This window comes from Oncorhynchus keta, chromosome 36 (genome assembly GCF_023373465.1).
Source record: "Oncorhynchus keta strain PuntledgeMale-10-30-2019 chromosome 36, Oket_V2, whole genome shotgun sequence".
Lineage (NCBI taxonomy): Eukaryota > Metazoa > Chordata > Actinopteri > Salmoniformes > Salmonidae > Oncorhynchus > Oncorhynchus keta.
In genome coordinates, this window is record NC_068456.1 from 21,381,838 (window position 1) to 21,399,242 (window position 17,405).

General features: G+C 42.4%; 1 protein-coding gene across 2 annotated transcripts in view; it reads right to left on the reverse strand.

The window, feature by feature from the left end:
- The window catches only part of LOC118369802 (probable E3 ubiquitin-protein ligase HECTD2), a 40,012-nt gene extending 39,391 nt beyond the window's left edge, over positions 1-621 (reverse strand). The window contains exon 1 of one of the 2 annotated variants that reach the window (XR_004822678.2): positions 90-621. Coding sequence is in view for 1 of the 2 variants with exons in the window: in XM_035754509.2 (XP_035610402.1) it covers positions 90-167 (78 nt within the window). In the remaining variant the exon portion in view is untranslated. The remainder of the gene's footprint in view (positions 1-89) is intronic. The other variant, XM_035754509.2, reaches the window with a different exon arrangement.
- Between the last annotated feature and the right edge of the window lie 16,784 nt (positions 622-17,405).

Sequence of the window (17,405 nt, forward strand, 5' to 3'; positions counted from 1 at the left end):
TTACAGAAAAGAGCTCAAATAATTAACTATATTTTACAGCAACAAGTTGTAAGCATTTTCTGATTGAATGTAAACAATTTTGCACTTACCATAGTTGGTGACGTATGGCATATTGGAGGGAGCTTTTCCCTTTCCACCTCCGATTGCGCACAATTCTCTTCATTCATTACAGAGTGAGCTTCTTTTTTTAAAAGAGAAAGTTATTTATTCCACTATAATGAGTCTACGGAGACGTTTACGCGTTACCTCGCTGTCGAAGAATATGCATAATATTGCAGGTCTCTATCAAAGGAGGATATCGCCCACTATATTGTCAGGTTCAGGAGATTCATATTGGTCCACCGTCGTCACAGTTTCTCCGGCAGGTGGGCTCATGCGCAACCTGTCACTAACAAACTGTTGTTGCACGCAAATTCCAGAATTTTACATGAAAAGAACACAAGTATTATTTATAAGAACTACGGTACCGTTATCCTTTTTGTAGTTAACTGTTACTTTCAATAATAATATTTTCCTCTTACGGCGCGGTTTTGGCATCCCTTTGGAAGGCAGGACCGCTGTAAACTGGCGCCATGTTGTTAGAAGGCGGTGCATGGAAACGAGCTTGGAAACGGAGGCAGTCTCCAAGATGAGACATCCTGCGTCATCGGAGCAATTTAACTAACATCCATAATTAGAGAAATAACCTAGATATTTGCTCCCTAAAAGTCATACCCTATTAATGGGATATTTAATTCGTGGCTCTCTGGGAAGTCCTGAATATGCCAGTTTCGCAGCAGTTTGCAGAACTCCCCTACCCAGCTAATAACAAACATTTCTTCACAACTATAACAAAACTGTTCCCTTAAGAGTCTCATTAGGTCATCAACTAACGTTTTCATAGGAATGTTCCTGTGACGTGCAAGGATTGTTTCCAAGAGATCATTCCCTTTAAATTTGAACTTACCCAGAACGTGGTTAACAAGTTCTCAGATATTAAGATATTGTTGAAGACACGTTTCATGGGAACGTGCCAAGAACATTTGTGTTTCCAGTTTTCTGTGGGTTAAGAGAACATTTCATCAACAGCCCACCAAACATTCACAGAACATTGTTGTCATGTTCTCAGAATATAATATATCAATGTTCTAGGCAAGTTTTATGGTAACGTTGCTAGAACATTTGTGTTTCCAGTTTTCTGTGGGTTAGGAGAACATACCATCAACATCACACTAATCTTTGTTACCCAGAAGTAAAATTCTCATGAAAGTTGTCACTTCCTGTTTACACTGGAATCTGTCCACAAGAGATTAACATCACACTCAACATACACAGAACATGGTTGCCAAGTTCTTAATATATAAGATATTGATGTTCTAGACACTTTCATGGGAATGTTGCAGGAACATTTCTGTGTATCAGTTGTCGGGACTTCGCCTGATGGTCCCAAAGAAACATTCTCCCCCACACCTGGGATTTGAACTCAGAACCTCTTTGTTCACGGTTAGGGTTGCAAAGCTACCAATAATTTACCAAGTTACTGGAATCGTCAGTAACTTAACAGAAAATCTATGGCAATCTCATAACTTTGGTAATTTATACTTGAATAACTTTTTAAAATCGTATTCATATATAGTATTCATGTTTTTATATCTGTGTTCATATTGTCTATGAGTTTCTAGTAGACAGGCCATATGGTTCAAGAGAAAACAGCCTAATTAAGTATTATTTTCAGTTACCTCTGCAACTTGTCCAACTATTTACTTGTTTCGCAACTGCCACCAGTTTGACAACAAAATATTGACAACAAATAGATATTGACATGGTAAAATAAATGTGTGACATGTCTGGTGAGTATACAGGCCATGGAAGAACTGGGACATTTTCAGCTTCAAAGAACTGTACAGATCCTTGCAACATGGGGCCATGCATTATCATGCTGAAACATCAAATCAAATATAAATGTATTGGTCACGTTCACATGATGTCATAGCCAGTGTAGCGAAATGCTTGTATGAGGTGATGGTGGCTGATGAAGGGCACGACAATGGGCTTCAGGATCTCGTCACGGTATCTCTGTGCATTCAAATTGCTATAGATAAAATGCAATTGTGTTTGTTGTGTGTAGCTTATGCCTGCCCATACCATAACCCCACCGCCACCATGGGACACTCTGTTCACAACATTGACATCAGCAAACCGCTCACCCACACAACATCATCTGCCCGGTACATTTGAAATCAAGATTAATCCATGAAGAGCACACTTCTCCAGTTTGCCAGTGGTTTATCGAAAGTGAACATTTACCCACTGAAGTCGGTTACGACACCGAACTGCAGTCAGGCCAATACTCTGGCGAGGACGACGAGCACCCAGATGAGCTTCCCTGAGACGGTTTCTGACAGCTTGTGCATACATTCTTCAGTTATGCAAACCCAGAGTTCCATCAGCTGTCTGGGTGGCTGGTCTCAGACAATCCGGACCCTGCAGGTGAAGATGGATGTGGAGGTCTTGTGCTGGTGTGTTTACATGTGGTCTGCAGTTGTGAGGCCGCTTGGACGTTCCCACCAAATTCTCTAAAATGATGTTGAAGGCAGCTTATGGTAGAGAAAGTAACATTTAATTATTTGGCAACAGCTCTGGTGGACACTCCTGCAGTCAGCATGCCAATTGCACCCTCCCTCAAAACTTGAGACATCTGTGACATTGTGTTGTGACAAAACTACATTTTAGAGTGGCCTTTTATAGTCCCCACTACAAGGTGCACCTGTGTAATGATTATGCTATTTAATCAGCTTCTTGATATGCCACACCTGTCAGGGGATGGATTATCTTGGCAAAGGAGAAATCCTCACTAACAGGGATGTAAACAAATTTGAGATAAATAAGCTTTTTGTGCGCATGGAAAATTTCAGCTCATGAAACATGGGATCAACACTTTACATGTTGCGTTTATATTTTGTTCAGTGTATGTTAATGTCATTATTTGGCAACAGTTACCACACACCATTATAACAGCAAAATTCTTAATTCTGTAACTAAACACACCTATATTGATTAGACTACCAGTCTACTGTCATATTCTACAGCAGGGGTGTCAAATTCATTTTTCCCCGGGGTCACATTTGGTCTTAGCCCATTGGCACCCTGCAAATGTGTTATAATGGTATATGTTTGACACCCCTGTTCCAGAGAAAGATCTATCTATCAATCTACACTATACAGTATATACAAAAGCAAATTAGTAGATTCGTTCATTTCACTGCCATGCAAACTCCATAGACAAACATTGGCCTTACTGAAGATTTTCAATGTGGCACCATCATAGGATGCCACCTTTCCAACAAGTCAGTTCGTCAATGTTCTGCCCTGCTAGAGCTGCCCTGATCAACCCATAAGTGCTGTTATTGTGAAGTGGAAACATCTAGGAGCAACAACAGCTCAGGCGCCAAGTGGTAGGCCACACAAGCTCACAGAACGGTCCTGCCGAGTGCTGAATTGTATAAACATCATCTGTCCTCGGTTGCAACACTCACTACTGTGACATCCCTCCACCTATGTCTGCTGTGATCTCCTGTCTGGTAGTCCACTTGTTGCAGGAGCCCAGTGGGTAGAGCTGTGAGGATCGTCAGTTGATGTGGCACCCCTGGGCAGGCTTGGTCTGCAGGCTATAAAGGGTGACCACATCAGCCAACATTCTCTCTCTTCCCTGACTGGCAGGCTGGCTTCCAGAAGTTTTTTTTCTCCACCCTATAACACATATTACTGGTCCTACAAATGTCTACAGCTTATGTTACATTTTTATATTTAGTTTAATAAATATATTCATTTTTACATTTAAGTCATGCACGATCTCCCTTTGTTATGAACTATGAGTCATGTCGTAACACAGTGGGGGCTCGACCAATTGGAGATTTTGCTTATATGGCAGTTTTGGTAGTACGTTATTTATAAAATTGGCTATTTTGTTTTGTTTGGCATTTGGTTTGGACTCCCTGTTTTGTGCATGGTTAGCTTGGAGCAGTGTAGGGGTAGTAATTGGAGCTTCAGTTGGTAGGACCACATATAGGTTTCAGTGACCCTTTTTGTTTCCTCTCTAGTATCGTGGAGACCGCAGGTAGAGCCAATTTGTGATAAATTGCCCCTGGAGCACTTCCTTGGATTCAGATCAGTCACTGGATTTACGGTTGTCTTTCTGTTTCTGATGGAACCAGTGCATAAATACCCCCTGCCAGTATCTGCACGAAGACTAGGGTTGAGATTAGCTAGTCAGTTAGATAGGCATATTAGTTAGAATGGGGCCGGGGAGGTTCCATTTTGAGTTGGTTGTCCTTCACATTAGTGTAAACCATGAACCAGCCCTAGTTGTGTAGGCTTGTCTCAATCTAAATTGGCAATTCAATTTTTAGCATTGCTAGTAATCTAGACACGTTTATTTAGTGCTCATTTGAAGCACTTTTGGAGCAATGCACCAAAGAGCAGATGGCACAGATTACCGAACACTACAATATAGGATTGCAAGATATTATGAAAGCCAGTCTAAAAGCCAAACTAGTTGAGGAAGGAATCCTAACTGTTCGAGATCCACAGTTTGTTACTCCATTTGCATCACTATGTGTCGCTTGTTTAAGTTTTGAGCGACGAGATAATTCTACAACTAGAAATAGAGCAGATGAATACAAACTGAGTTGGTAAAACGACAGATGGAACAGTATAAGCTAGACCTAGTCAGAAAGGGTCAGTATAAGCTAGACCTAGTCAGAAAGGGTCAACTTAAGCTAGACCTAGTCAGAACGGGTCAATATAAGCTAGACCTAGTCAGAAAGGGTCAACTTAAGCTAGACCTAGTCAGAAAGGGTCAGTATAAGCTAGACCTAGTCAGAAAGGGTCAACTTAAGCTAGACCTAGTCAGAACGTGTCAATATAAGCTAGACCTAGTCAGAAAGGGTCAATATAAGCTAGACCTAGTCAGAAAGGGTCAGTATAAGCTAGACCTAGTCAGAACGGGTCAATATAAGCTAGACCTAGTCAGAAAGGGTCAATATAAGCTAGACCTAGTCAGAACGGGTCAATATAAGCTAGACCTAGTCAGAAAGGGTCAATATAAGCTAGACCTAGTCAGAAAGGGTCAGTATAAGCTAGACCTAGTCAGAAAGGGTCAGTATAAGCTAGACCTAGTCAGAAAGGGTCAGTATAAGCTAGACCTAGTCAGAAAGGGTCAGTATAAGCTAGACCTAGTCAGAAAGGGTCAGTATAAACTAGACCTAGTCAGAAAGGGTCAAATTAGTCATCAGTTTCACCAGTAACCAACTATCCAACTGAGGACATTGTAAGAAATGTTTACTTTTTCAGTTTAATGAGAAGGGCCGGGAAACATTTTTCTCTTTGTTTGACTAGTAGTAGAATCTGGTCTGATGCAGATCGTACTTTACTGCTACAGTGTGTGTTAACTGGTAACGCTTGTCTATGAAACGGTAACACCAGCAGTGTTAAAAGCCTACAAATTGGTCCGAGGCTTGTAGGCAGTGTTTTCACAATTGGAAATTAGGTGACAAGCAAACCTATGTAGAATTTGCACAAAATTTAGTGTTTCAGTTTAATCATTGGTGCTCTGTCTCAGAGGTAGATAGATACATTTGAGGAATTGTCTGATCCGGTGGTACTTGAGCAGTTTAAGAATTCAGTACCAGAGCGTGTTAGTGAGCACAAGATAGAACTGCTGCCTGACTAGGAGTTTATCAGATGAGTATGTCTTGATCTATAAAAGCTTTTTTATAAAGTACTTTTTTATAAAGTACAGAGTACTTCTCCCCTCGCCAAAAATGTTCAATGTTGGGAGCAGATCAATGTAGTTTCCTAAGATTGATCGTGGCATACGAGGTAGAAATGATCTAATTAGAGTTTGTAACTACTGTCAAGGTAAGGGACACTGGAAAAATGAATGTCCTGAAAGCTACTAATTCTGGTGGCAACTCAAAAGTACAGTTCTCTGGCCTAGTACTTTATCTCAGCTTGAGAAGCATGCAGAACATTTTGAAAAAGCCACTGCTTATGACTATGCTGCTTATATTCCTGAAGGTTATTTCTCCCTGGTAGGACGTGATGAGAAAGTGGCAGTCAAAATGTTGTGAGACACAGGCTCTGTGGAATCATTTGTTTGTGAATCTGTATTGCCATTCTCTTGAATCAAATACAGGCAGTGGCCATTTTAGCATGGACATCTTATTGGGGAAAACAACAAAACATGTGGGATGCATGCCAACAAAGCCACAACACTAAACAATATGTTAATTGCACTATAACGGTGACAAACGGTGCCCACAAACTGATATGGCCTACATAAAGCTGTCCCGACAGCAGATTCCCAAAGCCTTACCACTGTTACACCTGGCTTTCAGCTGAGCTTTGTCTGGCAGTGAAACAGTTCATTCAGCCTCATTTACTGCCTTAAAAAAACATAGCTGATATGGTAGACTTGCTTAAACAAATGTGGTTTCTACTGACAATTGAGATGTACAAACTATGGCATAGGGGGACGAGAAACAAATAAGAGGCAATCCATAATTTTGATTAAGACAATGAGCAAGCGACGACGGACGTAGTCAATATAACTATTTGTTCAGCACTTTTGAACAGCAACAGAATTCAGAACATGGGCCATTCTTACAGTAGAAGTCAGAACCGTAGGATAAGTAAAGGGGGCATATAAATAGACAATGAAGGCTCTTACAATATTCGATGATTACATTTCTCTAAAACAGGTTATAGGCTAAATGTGAACCACCAAGTCAGAATAGTAGGTGAAAGTAAGAGGTGAAAATATACCAAAATATTAGGGTGGGACACATTGAACGCCTTTTGGGTCTTTGCGTGTCAAAAAAGATACCATAATATAACACTATTTGACACGTTAAATAAGCTTTTAATTTGACACTTGCAAGCCAAGCACCACCACTACTATCAGTAGCACTGTCAAAACTGTACAAAAAAGTAGCCAAACAAGCACACACCGGGCCATGAACAATGTGTTTACAATACCACGTTGGTGAAAATAGACCAAATTATTAGGGTGAGGTACATGGGCTACTAACAGCTTACTACAAAACATACACTTAGTATTACTTTCTTAGCTACAGTATACATTTCTCTTCTATTATATAATTTATGCAGCAGCATACAATACATTTTTGGACTCACCTTGTGAAGGTGGCAAATTTAGTCATCCAACTTTGTCAACAAAGTATGACTTTCTCTGGATTCATGGTGGGAACTCTGGAAAAAAAACACAGCCACTCCATTGAATAGCAGGCTAACTTTAGTGGTTTCTTTGCAACTCTTGAAGTTAGCCACTGACTCCTTTCAAACGACTCATTGTTGAATTTGTGATTTCCAACTTGTTGTGTAATCTTTATGTCCAATGGCCAATGAGCAACGATATGTTTTATCTACAATTTCTCTTCGTTATTTCTCTTCATATAACAAGGATTAAAAAGGATTTGCAAGTAGATTGTGTCTACTTGATTTATTTTATTTATTTCACCTTTATTTATGATGACTGCAAGCTAGTCCAATCAAAGCTACTGTAGATATGCGATTTGAAATCATTGTATCTGTGGCCAATGACCTTGAGCCTTCTTGGAAGGGCATTTCTAATCTAAGTCTATGGCAGGACCCAAAGGGCTCACATTCTTGATGTCTACCCTTACTAAAGGCGGATGACATGTGTCCTCATGAGTGACAGAACACTGAGCCAATCACGGTGCAATGCTCCGATTTTCTGCTGACCAGCCCCACCACCACAGAAAGCACTGAGCTAGGTTGAAACACCTGCATTTTGGAGCTGCCTTACTCAAGAAAACAAAAAGGGACCATGTTTGTGTGGCTTTATTAACTCAATGATATATATATTTTTTACATTGTTTGCAAACTGATATGTGACAAGTATTAATGCCAAAATAACATATATAACAGGCAAGCCCCCTCCAGAAAAGCAAAAAATATATATATTAAATATATATGTACATATTTATTTCCATTTTCTTTTTTTGCAAAAAATGTAGGGTCGCCACTGGATACAGGTGATTCTACACTAATTCGTGGTATAGAGTTGTTTGTTTTTCCTGTTCCTGTGCATACAGTGCAACTTGACTCAGATCTTATGAAAGGTGTGTTTTGTGGTGCGTCCTCATCTACCAGTGGAGGGTATTGATCTCATTATACAGGGCTTCGGTGCCACCACCTTATGTGGCTACACAGCAAACCCCTGTTCTCCCTGCTCCTGAAGAGTCAAACCCCTGTTCTCCCTGCATCTGAGGAGTCAAACCCCTGCTCCTGAGGAGTCAAACACCTGTTCTCCCTGCATCTGAGGATTCAAATCCCTGTTCTCCCTCCATCTGAGGAGTCAAACCCCTGCTCCTGAGGATTCAAATCCATGTTCTCCCTCCATCTGAGGAGTCAAACCCCTGCTCCTGAGGATTCAAATCCCTGTTCTCCCTCCATCTGAGGAGTCAAACCCCTGCTCCTGAGGATTCAAATCCCTGTTCTCCCTCCATCTGAGGAATCAAACCCCTGCTCCTGAGGATTCAAATCCCTGTTCTCCCTCCATCTGAGGAATCAAACCCCTGCTCCTGAGGATTCAAATCCCTCTTCTCCCTCCATCTGAGGAATCAAACCCCTGCTCCTGAGGATTCAAATCCCTGTTCTCCCTCCATCTGAGGAGTCAAACCCCTGCTCCTGAGGATTCAAATCCCTGTTCTCCCTCCATCTGAGGAGTCAAACTCCTGCTCCTGAGGATTCAAATCCCTCTTCTCCCTCCATCTGAGGAGTCAAACCCCTGCTCCTGAGGATTCAAATCCCTGTTCTCCCTCCATCTGAGGAGTCAAACTCCTGCTCCTGAGGATTCAAATCCCTCTTCTCCCTCCATCTGAGGAGTCAAACCCCTGCTCCTGAGGATTCAAATCCCTGTTCTCCCTCCATCTGAGGAGTCAAACTCCTGCTCCTGAGGATTCAATTCCCTGTTCTCCCTCCATCTGAGGAGTCCTCACCTTTGCCTAAGCATCTCTTGTCTGTTTCTCGTGATGACTTGGTGAAGGAACAGCAGGACGACCCCTCTTTGAAGGAGCTGTTTGACAGTGTTGCCAGCTGATGGGATAGAAAGCTCTGCACAAGGTTACTGCCTTCAAAACAGTATGCTTGTTCGTAGGTGCGTGCCTCATGGGGAAAACTTTGAAGGTGATCTTATCATGCAGATTGTAGTTTCGCCAGACAGTGCTTCAAATCTCCCATGATAATGTTGCTGGACATTTGTGAGGTAGGAAAACATATGACCATATTTTGCATTTCTTTTTCTGGGCAAGGTTGAAATGTGACATCTCTGCTTACATTTAAAAAAACGTCACACATGCCAGTTGACTGGTAAGCCAAATCAGTCAATTAAGCCTGCTCTTTTGTATCCTATTCCTGCCATTGGTCAGCCTTTTGAACATTTGATCATTGACTGTGTTGGTACTTTGCCCCATTCTGTCTGGCATTAGCTATTTGCTTACAGTGATGTGCCACACAACCAGGTACCCTGCTGCTTATCCGCTACGCACAATAACTAAGTCTGTTGTGAAGGCTTTATCTCAGTTCATCTCTGTATTTGGCATTCCTACGGTCATTCAGAGTGACCAAGGCTCTAATTTGACCTTTCATGTTTGCACAAGTGCTACAGCAGCTTTGCAGAACCAGACATGTACAGTCCCAGGATGCGTTAGAGCATTTTCATCAAACCCTAAAGTCGCTCCTGCCTGCATACTGTATACAGCTAGATTGTGATTGGGAAGAAGGTTTGCCATGGTTACTGTTGACAGCTAGAGAAGTTGTCCAGGAGAGTGTAGGATTTAGCCCAAATTATCTGTTTTTGGACATGCAGTGCGTGGACCTCTGGCTGTGTTGCATGACAGCTGGGGAACAGTAGAGCCACCACTAAATTTACTTGGTTATGTTAATGGTTTTTGTAATTGTGTTCTTAGCTGGTGAAATGGAAAAAGAGAAACTGGAAAGTGCACAAGTAAAGATTAAGCATATTTATGACCGTCGGACTGAACAGAGACAATTTAGCCCTGGTGCTTGGTTTTTAGCTCTGTTACCAATTGTAGGTTATTCTTTTTATGCTAAGTTCACTGGGCCTTTCACAGTGGTGTGCAAAGTGTCTGAACAGAACTATCTGATTGCAACTACTAAGAGCAGGAAGGCTCCCAACTTTTTCATGTGAATTTGTTGAAACCTCACTACCATTGTTCATCGGCATCGACTCCTGTTAAGTCAGGTGATAGTTAACTTAGTTCTGCCCTTTCCGCATTCTCAGTTGCCCTAGACTCCTTTTCGCCTCATACTTTGTATGAAGAAGGTAGTTTGAACAATTCAGAAGCGTTGGGGATTCCTTTCCTCTACCTCATATGAAGGATTGTGTTGATTGTGTTGAAGTGGGTTCTGCAAAGTTTCAGAGCAAGTTCAATCTCCTTAAAGGGTACTGGCAGGTCCTCTTGTCTACTAGAGCAAGGGAGAGTTGTGCTTTCATCACAAATTATTGGACTGTATTCTTATACAGTTATGCCTTTTGGTTTGCATAATGCACCTGCAACGATGTATGGTGTACTTGGATAACGTGGTCATTTCAAATCAAATCAAATTTTATTTGTCACATACACATGGTTAGCAGATGTTAATGCGAGTGTAGCGAAATGCTTGTGCTTCTAGTTCCGACAATGCAGTGATAGCCAACAAGTAATCTAACTAACAATTCCAAAACTACTGTCTTATACACAGTATAAGGGGATAAAGAATATGTACATAAGGATATATGAATGAGTGATGGTACAGGGCAGCATACAGTAGATGGTATCGAGTACAGTATATACATATGAGATGAGTATGTAAACAAAGTAAACAAAGTGGCATAGTTGAAGTGGCTAGTGATACATGTATTACATAAGGATGCAGTCGATGATATAGAGTACAGTATATACGTATGCATATGAGATGAATAATGTAGGGTAAGTAACATTATATAAGGTAGCATTGTTTAAAGTGGCTAGTGATATATTTACATAATTTCCCATCAATTCCCATTATTATATATATTATATTATTAGTGGCTGGAGTTGGGTCAGTGTCAATGACAGTGTGTTGGCAGCAGCCACTCAATGTTAGTGGTGGCTGTTTAACAGTCTGATGGCCTTGAGATAGAAGCTGTTTTTCAGTCTCTCGGTCCTAGCTTTGATGCACCTGTACTGACCTCGCCTTCTGGATGATAGCGGGGTGAACAGGCAGTGGCTCGGGTGGTTGATGTCCTTGATGATCTTTATGGCCTTCCTGTAACATCGGGTGGTGTAGGTGTCCTGGAGGGCAGGTAGTTTGCCCCCGGTGATGCGTTGTGCAGACCTCACTACCCTCTGGAGAGCCTTACGGTTGAGGGCGGAGCAGTTGCCGTACCAGGCGGTGATACAGCCCGCCAGGATGCTCTCGATTGTGCATCTGTAGAAGTTTGTGAGTGCTTTTGGTGACAAGCCAAATTTCTTCAGCCTCCTGAGGTTGAAGAGGCGCTGCTGCGCCTTCTTCACGACGCTGTCAGTGTGAGTGGACCAATTCAGTTTGTCTGTGATGTGTATGCCGAGGAACTTGCTACCCTCTCCACTACTGTTCCATCGATGTGGATAGGGGGGTGTTCCCTCTGCTGTTTCCTGAAGTCCACAATCATCTCCTTAGTTTTGTTGACGTTGAGTGTGAGGTTATTTTCCTGACACCACACTCCGAGGGCCCTCACCTCCTCTCTGTAGGCCGTCTCGTCGTTGTTGGTAATCAAGCCTACCACTGTTGTGTCGTCCGCAAACTTGATGATTGAGTTGGAGGCGTGCGTGGCCACGCAGTCGTGGGTGAACAGGGAGTACAGGAGAGGGCTCAGAACGCACCCTTGTGGGGCCCCGTGTTGAGGATCAGCGGGGAGGAGATGTTGTTGCCTACCCTCACCACCTGGGGCGGCCCGTCAGGAAGTCCAGTACCCAGTTGCACAGGGCGGGGTCGAGACCCAGGGTCTCGAGCTTGATGACGAGCTTGGAGGGTACTATGGTGTTGAATGCCGAGCTGTAGTCGATGAACAGCATTCTCACATAGGTATTCCTCTTGTCCAGGTGGGTTAGGGCAGTGTGCAGTGTGGTTGAGATTGCGTCGTCTGTGGACCTATTTGGGCGGTAAGCAAATTGGAGTGGGTCTAGGGTGTCAGGTAGGGTGGAGGTGATATGGTCCTTGACTAGTCTCTCAAAGCACTTCATGATGACGGAAGTGAGTGCTACGGGGCGGTAGTCATTTAGCTCAGTTACCTTAGCTTTCTTGGGAACAGGAACAATGGTGGCCCTCTTGAAGCATGTGGGAACAGCAGACTGGTATAGGGATTGATTGAATATGTCCGTAAACACACCGGCCAGCTGGTCTGCGCATGCTCTGAGGGCGCGGCTGGGGATGCCGTCTGGGCCTGCAGCCTTGCGAGGGTTAACACGTTTAAATGTCTTACTCACCTCGGCTGCAGTGAAGGAGAGACCGCATGTTTTCGTTGCAGGCCGTGTCAGTGGCACTGTATTGTCCTCAAAGCGGGCAAAAAAGTTATTTAGTCTGCCTGGGAGCAAGACATCCTGGTCCGTGACTGGGCTGGGTTTCTTCTTGTAGTCCGTGATTGACTGTAGACCCTGCCACATGCCTCTTGTGTCTGAGCCGTTGAAGTCGTTATAGTGACACCTGCTCTCAGTATGTCCAACAAGCACTGTTTGATAGGTTGGCTTGGGTATGTTTGACATTTAATCTTAGTTTAATAAATGTATTCCTTTTACCTTTAATGTATCATGCGCGGTCTCCTTTTGTTGTTACAAACTATGAGCCAGGGTTCCAAACTGCCTCTGGAAGCAACATCGTTGGGAGCTTCATGAAATGGGTTGCCATGGCTGAGCAGCCACACACAATCCTAAGATCACAATGCCAGGCATTGGCTGGAGTGGTCTAAAGCTCTCCGCCATTGGACTCTGGAGCAGTGGAAACGCTTTCTCTGGAGAGATGAATCACGCTTCACCATCTGGTAGTTTGACGGATTAATCTGGGTTTGGCAGATGCCAGGAGAACACTACATGCCCCAATGCATAGTGCCAACTGTAAAGTTTGGTGGATGAATAATGGTCTGGGGCTGTTTCATGGTTTGGGATAGGCCACTTCGTTCCAATGAAGAGAAATCTTAACACTACAGCATACAATGACATTCTAGATGATTCTGTGCTTCCAACTTTTTGGCAACAGTTTAGGGAAGGCCCTTTTCTGTTTCAGCATGACAATTTTTTAAAACATTTATTTAACTAGGCAAGTCAGTTAAGAACAAATTCTTATTTTTAATGACGGCCTAGGAACAGTGGGTTAACTGCCTGATCAGGGGCAGAACGACAGATTTGTACCTTGTCAGCTTGGGGAATTGAACCAACGCTCTAACCACTAGGCTACCCTGCCGCCCCAAATGACAATGCCCCCGTGCACAAAGCGAGGTCCATACATAAATGGTTTGTCGAGATCGTTGTGAAAGAAGTTGACTGGCCTGCAGAGAGCACTGACCACAATTCCATTGAACACCTTTGGGATGAATTGGAACGCCGACTGCGAACCAGGCCTAATCGCCCAACATCAGTGCCCGACCTCACTAATGCTATTGTGGCTGAAGTGAAGCAAGTCCCCACAGCAAAGTTCCAACATCTAGCGGAAAGCCTTCCCAGAGGAGTGGAGGCTGTTGTAGCAGCAAAGGGGGGTATCAGCTCCATATTAATGCCCATGATTTTGGAATGAGTTGTTCGATGAGTATGTGTCCATATACTTTTGATCACGTAGTGTATCTATCTCCCTTTCACTCTCTCACTCACTCTCACTCTCTTCAATTTCACTTTTCAGGACACACTTTTGATTCAGGCCTCTCTCTGACATGTGGACTGTCCATATGGACCTCTCGTCTCCCTTTATGCCTTGTGTTGCATAACTGCAGATGTGCCCGGTCGTGAGTCGTGCCTGTTGACTCTGCTGTGCAGGTGTGGAGAGAAGGGAAGGGCCGCCGGAAGGAGATCCCAAAACCACTGTGTCCAAACGGGTGAGTCTGTGGCAGGGTTCCTACTCCATCCTTCCTCCCTCGTTCCATCCCTCCCTTCCCTCCCAAAACCACTGGCTCCTGACTGGGCCACTGTTTGCGGACCAGGTGTGAAAACAGTGCAGGCATAGAACCAATCAACAGCAGCGGCAGCCCCGGCCATACCTACAAATATATCACAGTTTGAGCATTTTCTCTCATACTTTTTTTTTTACTCCTCGTTCATATACTCCTGAATAAGAGAGATTATATGGAGGGAGAATTAATAATTTAAGTACAGTGTATGTTTGTCTAGTACATTTTAGGGTTGATTTATTTGACATAAACTAAGTTAATCACCAATTGCCTCTACCAAAAAAAACGTTATGTCACAATGTTTTTTTTTGCAACTCTCATATATGGAAGTCAAGTACATATAAACATTAATTGGATAAGTGGTTTGAAAAAAGACTATAGTTACTATAACTAATACTATAGTTATACCAAATGTGAGTTGTACAAGAGTTACATTGGGGAGGAATCAATGGACATCCACCCACTGCAGATGGAAGAGGTCCTCTACCTAGTTTAAATTGATCGTAAATGCTATACTTTCACCTCTACTCCTATTGTTGGAGCACAGACTACAAAAATATAGAAATACTATTTTTTTCTCTTGAATACTTTCACTGACATCAAGCTGATTTGTAGCTTACATCATTAGACATGGTCCAAGCACGACAGTGGTACAGATACAAAGCAAGGCACAGGAATGTAATAGGTTAAGTTTTGTGGAGGAGAGTATTAGCTCTGAAGTTAAATCTATCATACTGTTGTGAGAGTTATACCCTAGTCTCTGCGGTCTTTTATTGATGGTTAGGAGGTGCACTCCACTCCTGGGTTGGTGGGTGGGTTGGTTGTTAGGGGTAATATTTAGTTTGATTCATAGCAACCCAAAAGGCGTGGGAGCTTAGTCTGTTCACAGAGCCTGCTGTGACTTTTTCTTACAGCACACTTTGTTCATTGTGTAGGGCAGAGAGGTGCACACAGAAGCACAAGATTACTCCAGTTCATAGCCTGGTTGTGCCTGTTTGAGTAATTAAGCCGGCATATTATGTAATGGTTATTGCTAACATAGTACAAGAAAATGTGATGCCTTACATCCACCATCATGAAGAAAACTGAGAACAGTTGCTTTTAATAATGCACAAATATAGAACCAGACTGAACTATTCTAACGAACCTCAACCATTTTTGTGACATTTCTGGGGGAAATAGTAAAAAAGCCTCACATCTACTTGGACCACTATAGATTCTGAACCCGACTCATTCCATTCCCATTCTGCTATGCATTGTCCTCAGTAAATCATTTTTTAAAGAAACAGCTACACCTGCTGAATTATTGCTGGCATTACCGATATAATGTAGGCTTTTGCTGACTCAAGTCTCAAAAAGGCCCATAAACAAAATGTTGAATCAAATCATAAAGAGTGAGTGATGTCATAGGGTCTTTTTGACAGCATCCATTTTGATATAAACCAAACTTTCCATACATGTTTGCCAATGGAGGAAGTTGTCAGGAAGTGACTTTTTGGATGTGAAACATTCAGGAGATAAATATGCTCAAAGTTGACACATTTCGCATACCCCAGATATCCATGTCAGTTAAGAAGTTTCGGTGGCTGTCGGGCTGGTTGAATAAAGACGAAACAATACCTTAAACGCATAAATGTGTCATTCTTGTGCAATGTATATTTCTGGGCTACATTGAGGAGTTTTTGTCTCATTATTTTAGGGTATTATTTAAAAAAAAAATGTTATTGCATTTTATCCCCTGGTCCTTAAACATCTTTGCTCTGCGAAAGAAGCAGAGATGACAGAAAACTTGACCGATGTCAACTAGATAGAAGCATTCATTTTATAGATTCATAACATCATTATTTTGAACAAGGGGTTACGTTTACTTCCTTCACAACAGCTCTGCTCAACAGCTCTGTGCTGCTCCACAAAGCACAATAATTATGAATGCCCTCACTTCTGCAGAGGCCTTATCATCGTAAAGGCTGCACGGCCAATGCAGATGTCGATTTGACCATGCAGTGCTTTTTAGGGTCTGGTGCAGGCCTCACATTTTCACTTTATCACATATAGTTAGGCGGTTGCAGATGGGTTACTAGTAGTGCAGGCAGGTGCAGGTAAAAGGCACTACATGGTCAATCCGAGGTCTGCATTGGTCATGCAGCATTTACGGTGATACAGCCTCTGCAGGGCATTCACACTTCTTGCTTCGCGGAGCAGCGTAGAGCTGTTATGAAGGAAGTTGTAAAGGAAGTGAGTTTGTGTTTATACAGGACCTCCCACCCCCCCTACCATTAACCAATCATGTCAATGCGGGGTTATACCGAGCCCTCCGCATTGTATAAAAAATGTGTAGGCGCACAGACTCCACAATTGCGTCACACCCTCCATACGGAGCCTTCGAGTACATTTCCAGATCAAGGCTTTAAACAAACAGCTGACTTTTGCACCACTAGCAGGCACAACACAAAAACCTCAGATGATGTAAAATAGGGTCTAACTGCAACATATGCTAACATGAAGAAAATCTGACTTTACAAGTTTTTATATAGGCCTAATAATTTTTACAATTTATTTTCAAGAAATTATAAATAGTTTGGCAACCCTGTTTGTAAGCATTTCAATTATAGCAATCTCAAGAGTTGATATTTTACACTGATGAAGACATGGATGTCTCATGGTAAGGTGGGCTATGCAAAATAGGTCAACTTTGAGCACCTTTGTCTCTTTGAATGTTTTGGCATTTAGGTCCAAAAAGTCACTTTTTGAGCACTTCTACAATGAGCAAACCCGTATGGAAGATTTCGTTCAAATCAAAAAGGGTTTTGCAAGAGGGGTGTTTTTTGTGGTTGCATTAGACTCTTGCTGTGTGTGTGTGTGTGTGTGTGTGTGTGTGTGTGTGTGTGTGTGTGTGTGTGTGTGTGTGTGTGTGTGTGTGTGTGTGTGTGTGTGTGTGTGTGTGTGTGTGTGTGTGTGTCATTTATTGACCAACATATATAATGCCATTTATTAACCATATTCATTGGTGATGTGTCTTTCAGGATATTTTATATTTCCATAAAGTTAAAGAGATGTGTTTAAATAGATTATTACTCAATCATTTAACAATTCAAGTTCTGACTTCTAACTTTGTAACAATGACTAACAACATAAAAACAAACGACTACTACTTTTTATGGTTGCCTAGTGGTTAGAGCGTTTGGCCAGTAACCGAAAGGTTGCT